The 9766-nt window shown below is 43.2% G+C and overlaps 1 protein-coding gene across 1 annotated transcript; it reads left to right on the top strand.

The window, feature by feature from the left end:
* Positions 1–43: 43 nt before the first annotated feature.
* Positions 44–7856, top strand: QNG1 (Q-nucleotide N-glycosylase 1). Its single transcript, XM_062513324.1, has 4 exons — positions 44–1091; positions 2049–2308; positions 5737–5932; positions 7216–7856. The coding sequence occupies exons 1-4, from the start codon at positions 755–757 to the stop codon at positions 7446–7448; spliced, it is 1026 nt and encodes a 341-aa protein (XP_062369308.1). The 5' UTR covers positions 44–754; the 3' UTR covers positions 7449–7856.
* The last annotated feature ends 1910 nt before the right edge of the window (positions 7857–9766 follow it).

Here is a 9766-nt window from a genome sequence, read left to right on the forward strand (position 1 = left end):
GTGTGTGGCACATGTAGATATGATGGGTCCAGATTAAGTGAGGATTCTTTTACTGTTTTTGTGGGGGTTTTGGTTGTTTTTTTAATTTTGGTCGGTTGGTTTGGTGTGTCTCCTCTCCCATGATTTGTGGCACATAGTGAATTCCGCAGGAAGAAATGCCATCACTCTCTTTAGTCAGGGGGAAGGCACCTGCCTTGGTACAGTGGGTACGTAACAAATTAGAGAAGTCTTCAGTTGAGGCTAAGGTTTTGGGCAGGACGCAAGTGAGCTAAAACAGGCGTTGAATTTCTCTGTGCTTCCACCTTGAGTATATATGCGAAAGGGATTGTGGACGGACTTCCGTTTGGTTCTTTTCTGTTTTGATTGGGAAAAGAGCTCAACAACTCGACACGCACATTTTTGTTCGTTCCTCTGACAGGTTTTTGTTTGTTGTTGTTGTGTTTTTTTTTTTTTTAAATCCCTCTATTTTTTAATGGTGAGAATCTTCTGGAAAACTTGTCTGCCAGGAAGCTAAGCGCGCCTGCCGTCTGCTCCCGCCTGGCAGGATTTGGGAGGCGGCTCTCGGCAGGGCCGTGCCGGCCCCGGCGCTCCCCGGGCCGCGCTCTGCGCTCGCCCGCGCCCTGAGCGCCGCCCGCGCCCCGCGCCTGCGCGCAGCGGCCGCTCCGCAGGGCGGGGAGAGCCGCTCCCCGGGCACGCCCCTCGGGAAGCGCGGCACAGAGCCGGGCCTCGGCAGTGTGCGTGTTTCCTGCCGAGTATGGAGGTGTTCCCTTCTCCTCTGGAGTCCGCCAAGTTCATAGCGGAGCACAGCAAAGATGTCTCCGTGGACGAGGAGGGGGCGCGGCGGGTGGCGGAGAGCCTGTTCGACAAAGCCTCGGCGGAGGAGTTCGGGCTGGCGGGGTGGAAAAGCCTCCACGAGCTGAACCCCCGAGCCGCCGACAAGGAGGCTGTAGACTGGGTGTTCCTGGTGGACACCCTCAACTTCTCCTTCTGGTCCGAGCAGGAGGACCGCAAGTACCTTGTGAAGTACAAGGATAAAACCTACAGCGGCTACTGGTCGCTCTGCGCCGCCGTCAACAGGGCCCTGGACGACGGTCAGTGAGCGCCGGGGACGCGGGGCCGGGCCGGGGCGAGGGGCGTCAGAAGCTCTGCCTTTGGAGCTGCTGCTCCCTGTGTCAGTAGCTCTGTATGTGCAGGCGTCCCGTAGAGCTTGGGGAAGGCAACTGGAAGTGCTTTCCAAATACCCTTGTACTGAAACTACCTAACTCGTGGTTCTAACTGGGTTATCTCTTCCATTCGAAAGACTTTAAGGATTGGCAGTAGTCAGCTGTACGTGACTTGGGCTATTTCACGTGTATTCTTAAGTTCCGTATTTCCAAGGCAAATGAAAAAATTGAGGCATAAAGCTTGAATCCTCTGGACTAACCAAATATCAGAGCGTCTGAAGTAAGTCTGAAAACCCAGATGGCGCTCAAACCAGTATTTTAAACCAGAATTTTAAGTTTTATATTTAAACCTAGCACTTTAGCAGTCACTTTTGCTGGTCTCAGGAAAAAGAAAAAACAAACAAACAACAACAATAAAGAAAACCCAACCGTTAGTAGGTATAGGTGAAAGTTTTAATTATTTTTTTTTGCATAGTTATTTGTAAATTGAGGGGGTGTTAACAAAGACACTTTTTGTGAATGCACAGCATGATTAGGATCTATGGGAAAACAGGCCTATTCTGACTAAACTAGATACACTGATTGTATTTGCCAATGTGCTATGTAAACATCACACCTAAAATTCGAAGACTAAGCAGTTGGGGGAAATTACGTACAAAAAGTAACAACGGTTCCGTGGTTGTCCGCAGTAGAAGAAAACATTGTATGCACTCACAAATTCAGTTGTGAGCAGCTCTGTGGGTGCGGTTGTCGCTGAAAGCAAAGGTGGGTTAAAAAAGTGACGGACTTCTTCGACCTTCTTAAAGAAGTGTTTTCCTTTAGCAGACCACTGCAATTAGTTATGTTATGTGATAGCCTAAATATCTTGCTTTCACTTTTCTGAAGGAATACCTATCACCAGTGCATCCTATTTTGCCACCATGACGCTTGACCAAGTTAGGCATATATTTCGCTCTGACACAGAAGTGCCTTTGCCTTTGATTGAAGAAAGACATCGGGTACTGAATGAAAGTGGAATAGTTCTGTTAGAGAAGTTTGGAGGGTCTTTCCTCACCTGTGTTAAAATGAGTGAGAAGAGTGCTCAGAAACTGCTGCATCTCGTACTGGAAAATTTTCCTTCTTACAGAGATGAAGCTGTATTTGAGGTAAGCTAATTCAAAAGCTCTGAAAAAAATCCTACTATTTGGCAACAGTAAAAGACTCTTGGTAATTTACAACTAGCCAGGACAAGAGTCACTTTCCTATTCCCATCAGAGTAGTACTTTTTTTTTTTTTCATCTGCTGTCTCTTCATCACTTTATTGTAATGTATTTTGGTATTCTCTGAGTTCCCAATTAGATCACACCTCCTTTGTACTCTTTAAAAATGCACAGTATTTGAGATAATGCCTGCCTGAGAAATGGGAATCCTTTTTTCCTTTTGTTTTTTTGCTTCTCTTGAATAGCTGACAACCCTCTTCCCCCCACTTCTTTTTCTTTTACTGTAAGGCTCCCTGCAGCTAGTGAAAGGAATGAAACTGGTAGAATTAGTGCACAGCTAGTGGGACTCCACCCTTTAACAGTTGTTATGACTACAATGTCTACAAACTAATTCAAATGACTACAAATTAGTAGTAACCCACACTTTTACAAATTCTGACAGTGTACTGAAGTTTTTACTAAAAGAAACTGATGGGAATTAAACAATGATCATCTGGTATTGTCTCCCAGGAATATATTTTCAACTATACAGGCATGATTTTCATTTAACACCTGTGACTTAGCAGCTTGTGTGCTAAGTTACATGTGCAGTAGTACTCAGCTATTACATCACTGAATGCAGAAGACTTTATGTTAGTGACAGTACAGCCTATATTACTAGTCTGTGCAGTCTTTTCAACCTCCTGGAATACCAATCAGTGAAGGTTTGAATCTATCGCATTTATTGCCTTTCAGTAGGAGGTGTTATTTTATTTTCCTTTGTCTCCTGCTTGTGAAGCAAAATATGTTTACATAAAAAGTTAGAGGTTCTTTTGAATTAATCTTTGAAGCTAATAATTTCATTTATTTGGGGTTTTTTTTACACATAAAGTAATACTTTGACAATTTTAATGACCAAAAAAGGAATATTTTCTAAGTAAAGTGGTATTTTCTTATCTTTATAGTGACTGTACTCATTGACGTTATATCTTTCATGAGATGATGATGAGTGCTTTATAAAGCAAGCAGCAGACTACAGAATGAAAAGGTGTTCCAAAAATGATCCCAGACCGTAAGCACTGACTTAGTAATAAAGCCTGTTGCATGAATATAGAAGCTTTTTTTCTGTTTTCACTAAGCAAGATGGGTATTTTGAAGGTGGTGACATGGATCACATTATTTTTACGGCAGCAGGTTGAGCTCTCACAAGTAAGGCTTCTGAAGGGTTAGGAGGGAACTGGAAAGGTGGTGAAATATCCAATAACCAGTGCTGTTCAGTAACTCTCCAAAGGAGAAATGTATATGATTGTAAGATAAGTCCTACATAGAATCATACTATCACAGACCTATAGCTGACCTTCTAGGGAGGCTTCTAAAATTAGCACAATTATTTGAATGTATGTTTTTCTGAATACATATACAAAATACTTTTAATAATTACACATGTAATCACTGAAACTACCAGTGTTTGTTTTTCTGAAAAAGAAAATGCCGACCAAAACAAAAATCTCCAAAACATTTTTTTCTCCTAGGTCGATAGTTCATATGTAGATGCTGTGCTGCATTTGATTCCCAAAAGCAGTTTAAGCTTTAGACTATATTGTACTCACTTATCAGGGTTTTTGTGTTCTGACAGAGACTTAGTAGAGTCCTTTTTGATCTTCCCATATGTTCCATGTATTTATCTTTTATTTACCATCCATCACCTGGGACTGAGGTTGTAAAATTCTCATGATCCTATTCTTTACTTTTGTTTTTAATGCCTGTGCTATCACATTTTGCTCTTTGCACAATACTCCTCCTTTATTTTAATGTCAGTAGGTCATAATTAGACATATCCCTTAATATTAGCCCATTGTACTGCAGAGAAGATGCAAATGTTCCTGTATATGGTACTATTTCCTGGAAAGGCAGGATGTTGCAGAAAAGAAGATAAAAGAAGTATAGTTGTATTGCCATGCTGAAAAAAGTTCATTTTTTTGATAAATTGTACTATCTTTACTGTCATTCACACACAGAATCAGAGATTGGGTAAGGGTTTAAGGGACCATACCCTAAGTGGGTATACCATACCCAACCTCCCTGCTCGAGCAGGGTCATCCTAGAGCACACCACACAGGATCGTGTCCAGAGGGTTCTTGAGTATCTCCAGTGAGGGAGACTTCACAATCTCTAGACAATCTGTGGCAGTGAAGTCAGTTGCATAGTAAAAAAGTTAGTTCTTCCTCTTTGACATGTAGTATCATCCACCTAGTGCTTTCCTTGCTTTCTGATAAATAGTGAGGAAAGTTACTTGAAATGCTTCATAGTGTTTTTATATCGAGATTCCTGTATAAACTTAGTAAATTCTGTGCAACACAGAAGTTAACAATTGAAACAATGAAATTATAAGTTTATCTGTTCAGTGATGAATCCCAGACAATGTTTTTCTTCTTAATTAAACTGCAGAATGAAATTAAATGTTCCATTCTAATTCTGCCTTCCTCTGCTCTTGTGAAATGGTGTGGTGCTAGAGAAAATCAGTTCTTTACCACTGGAAAAGTCTTAATGCTATGAAAGAATTGCACCCTTGCTTTGGGATAGTAGAAGCTATGATAAAATTTGGTCTGGTAATAATTCACTTCTTGTTACCACTTCTTGTGTGATGTTTGAAGTGGTGTTTTGTTATTTAACAAAAACCACATATGTTTGTTATTTGTTATTATACAAAACCACATATGTTGTCTAGAAGTAAATTTGCACACCTATGTCAAGTACAGAATGAGGCACAGGGAAGGCAGGGGTTTTGAGGATGTTTGCAGAAGTTGTTCTTTGAAATGTAGTTGAAATTCTCAGTGTTTTTGGAGAATATAATTCAAAGACAAAAAATGCAATTTGCTGTCAGAAATAGAGCATCTTGGCAGTAAACAAAGAGGATCATTCATTAAAGTTTTCACTAGAATTCTATTCCTTTAATGGTACAGATAAATGGATTAACAAAATGTTTTAATTGTCTAGTACAAAACATGCCTATTATGCTTATTTTTTCAAATTAAAAGGTTGGATGTACTGTATAGTTTCTGAAAATTAATGCTGCTGGACATTCAACTATAGTGTTTGCCAAGTGTCAGTAAACAACCATGAACATGTTCTGAGATCCAGGCATATTCTAAACTATTTTTATTTGCTGTAGTAACTCTTCTTATGTTATTTTTTAAATTTCTGGTTTTTTATGAGCATTCCACATCATTCATGTTTGTAGTATGATATTGTTTAGATTTTAATATGTTTAAGAGTGTTGCGGTTTTATTCTGTTCTAGTTTATTAAAGTTTGCTTAACAATATGATATGCTTAATGTGTTATTGCTGTATTTATTAAACAGGAACTTAAATAATCCATCAATTTCTTTCCTCAGAAAAAGAAGGTGTCTTTCTACAAACGGGCACAAATACTTGTGGCTGACACATGGAGTGTTTTAGAAGGCAAAGGAGATGGCTCTTTTGGTGATATTTCCAGTCTGACAATATTTGCTGACTACAGAATTCCACAAGTTCTTGTTCACTTAAAAGCAATGAATTATTCAGAAGAATTAATGAAGAAACTGCGTGAAGGTTTGTTCTGTCCTGGCTAACATCAAGTAATCTTACTGCCTGATATTGTAGACTAAGGCTAGTTCTATAATGTAGTATGTTGTCCATGTAAGGGTTATGTGTCAGTTTTTTCCTCCAGAGAACAAAGATTTCTTATGTAGTGATGAAGTAACAGGAAGGAACTTTTTCTCTAACCATGATCTTGAGTGAGATCTTAAGGTTAATTTTTTTTTATAAAGACCTAACTGTTTTGTGGATTGAACATTGATAAGGGAGGGATTAAAGAAACTCAAAAATAATTATGAGTTTCTGAATTAATTTCTGAAAAGCTGTTGTTGCAAAACCACTTTTCAGCATAAAAATAGTTAAGATTTTTGAGGTTTACATAAAAGAAACAATGATTTTGTCATTAATTCACATATGATGTAAAAGCATGGGAATTCCTCTTTATTTGTACCGTACTGCTAATTACAAAGAAATAAGCAAAGAAATATTATAAGCATCTGAGCATTTTAAAAAAATACTGCTTTAAATGAAGTTAATTGCATATGACTAGGATTTCATTTTTAAAGCATGATTTCATCTTCCCAATACTTAGTAACCATGAATTTTACTGAATAACAGAAAGCCAATCTCTTGCACTGTAAAATGACTGTATTTTGATGTATAACTGCTATTATGCAATTTCAGAAATACTCGGGAAGATAAACAGATTAATGCAGTTGCCCTTGAATTTTAAAAGAATGTCTGTATGTGTATTTATATCTTTATGCATATCTATATATTAAATAGAACTCAATAGACATTTTATCCTTCCATGAATCCTAATGGGAACATTCCCATTTAAATAATTACACTGTTTCTCTGTTTCTCTTTGCCTTCAGTTCTTTTGGGGGGCTGTTTGTTTTTTAAAATCTTAGACTTCAGTCATCCTGGCAGAAAATATACTATGAAGTATAACAATTATATATTAAAAAGTATACTGTAATATAAGACTACATATTTTGTCTCCACAAGCAAAGAAATTATCACATGATTTGCAGTACACTGTGCTCCTAAAGCAGTTCCTGAGAATGTAGGATGTTGTTTGATTGAATGGGAGGGAAGCTTCTATGTGCAATATGGTAAAATAAAAGTAACCATTAGAAAATATATAGCAACATTGTTTACAGTTGCAGGGTAAGTAGTGAGAACTGGAATCCCACAACAGAAAAAATGTAAAAGGAAAAAAACAAGCAAATTTAGGCAGTCCTTGACCTTCTGTCTGTTGTGCATAAATGGATTGCTGTCTCTTGTGTCTGCAGGAACGCTTTTCCAGTCTGGAGACAAAGAAGAGGTAGAGATTCGTGGCTGTTCTATTTGGTGCTGTGCATTGATTTGTAAGCATCTGCAGGAGCTCTATCAGAAGAAGGGTCAGGACATGCAGGAAAAGATCAATGCAGTTTTACTCGATTATTATCTTTGGGACTATGCCAGGGATCACAGAGAAGAGATGAAAGATATCCCGTTCCACCGAGTACGGTGTATATATTACTAAGTACAGTCTGCTAGCTCTTGTGTTGTTGCCTTATCTTTTGAAGTGCAGTTTTGCTTTTCATATGGTGGTGTGTCATGCATTTGGAGCTGTTAAAATCAAATGCTTGTTTTCTGGTGATGTAGTAGTAATGTGCCTTTTTTGTGCCTTTCCCTCCCCCCTACCCCCCCACTACTGTTTTGTTACATTTTTTAAAATCTTTGGCTTGCCCTGATTGCAATTAACAGTGTAAACCTTGCTCCATGTTAAGGTAGGATTTATTACTCCTGCTTTGATCTCTGTATTGGTGTACATGGCTGCCTGTGCGCACAGCCAGGTGTGTGCAGATCCTGTGGTATACCTTGCTCCTTGGCCACTCCCTGTTCCTGCCCATTCCCTCCCACACCTGCACGGAGGTGGCAGGTGCTTGGCAGATGCTTTACTGCTCAGATATGGAATTGTAACCCATCGGTTCATTCAATAAACACTGCAGTGGTGGATGTTCCATGGGGGTGTATCTCTGTTTTTTCTGCTAGGGGTGAGATGGTGGCGGGGGAGAAATGCTCAGTCCGTGCAGGGAGGGAGGTAGCAAGGGAGGGGAGGAATTACAGAGTCACTTAGGTTGGAAAAGATTTCTGAGATCATCAAATCCAGCCTACGACTGAGCAGAGTCTAGTGCGTAGCAGACTTTTATCTACCATGTGACCATGGCCACATCCAGTCTTTCCTTAAACACGTCCAGGGAGTGTGACTCCACCACCTGACTGGGCAGCCTGTTCCAATATTTAATCACCCTTCCCGTGAAGGAATTTTTCCTGATGTCTAACCTAAACTTTCCCTATCACAGCTTGAGGCTATTTCCTTTTGAACTGGCACCTATTGCCTGTGAGAAGAGGCCAAACGCCATCTTGCTACTTCTTCCCTTCAGGCACTTGTAGAGAGCAGTAGGGTTCCCCTGAGCCTGCTCCAGGGTAAACACTCCCAGCTCCCTCAGCCGCTCCTAAAAGAACTTGTGCTCCAGACGCTTCCCCAGCTCCGCTGCACTTCTCTGGACACGCTCCAGCGTCTCGCTGTCCTTGCCGGACGGAGGGGCCGAGAGCCGGGCAGCTCGGAAGGGAAGCAGGGCCGGGAGCCCGCCAGTCGCGGCCCCGCGCTCGTCCCGCCGCTGGGGGCGCTGTGCGCGCGGCTGGGCATGGCGCCCGTTGCCTAGCGAGGGCCGCAAACGGCGCGGGCCGCCCGCCGCCGCTGCCGCCTCGGCTCTGGACCGACCCCGCGGCACCTCACGGCACCTCACGGCACCCCGCGGCACCCCGCGGCACCCCGCGGCACCCCACGGCACCCCGCGGCTCTAGCGGCACCCCGCGGCACCTCACGGCACCCCGCGGCACCCCGCGGCACCCCACGGCACCCCGCGGCTCTAGCGGCACCCCGCGGCACCTCACGGCACCCCGCGGCACCCCGCGGCACCCCACGGCACCCCGCGGCTCTAGCGGCACCCCGCGGCACCTCACGGCACCCCACGGCACCCCGCGGCCCTAGCGGCACCCCGCGGCTCTAGCGGCACCTCACGGCACCTCACGGCACCCCACGGCACCCCGCGGCCCTAGCGGCACCCCGCGGCCCTAGCGGCACCCCGCGGCACCTCACGGCACCTCACGGCACCTCACGGCACCCCGCGGCCCTAGCGGCACCCCGCGGCACCCCGCGGCACCTCACGGCACCTCACGGCTCCCCGCGGCACCCCACGGCTCCCCGCGGCTCTAGCGGCACCCCGCGGCACCTCACGGCTCTCTGCGGCCTTCGCGGCCCTAGCGGCTCCCGACCCTCGCGCGTGGTAGGATCCCGGCTGTTCCCCAGGTTTGGATATGTTGCAAACACGGAGAATCTGCTGGGCCGCTCTCACAACATCCCTGCAAACGAAAAGGTTGCCAGTATGTTTGCCTCTGCCTTATGGCAGCCGCGGGCATCCACAGCGAAGTGTCTCTCCAGCCTTGACATACTGGGAGTATTTAATATTCCCACGTTCTTTTAACAAAATAGATTGTCAGGAAATAGGGCTTCCCTCCCACACTCGGGACATGGTTTGTTAATTGGTTTGTTTGCTTGTTTATTAATATAACTTTAAAAAGAGATTAGGAAATGTTGGCACTTGAGAGCAGCAGTTGCTAGGGGGTAAAAAAATAATGCACGCACTTATCAATCAAAATGTGATGTTAATCTGTAGTTAGTATGTTTGTGTATCTGTTTCTGAATGCCGTGTCCCTTATGATACAAGTCTTGGCTCATTCTCGTGCTTTGCTTACTTGTTCTTATGCTCAGTCAATAAAATGGGCTTTTCTTTT

Source organism: Cinclus cinclus, chromosome Z (genome assembly GCF_963662255.1).
Source record: "Cinclus cinclus chromosome Z, bCinCin1.1, whole genome shotgun sequence".
NCBI lineage: Eukaryota > Metazoa > Chordata > Aves > Passeriformes > Cinclidae > Cinclus > Cinclus cinclus.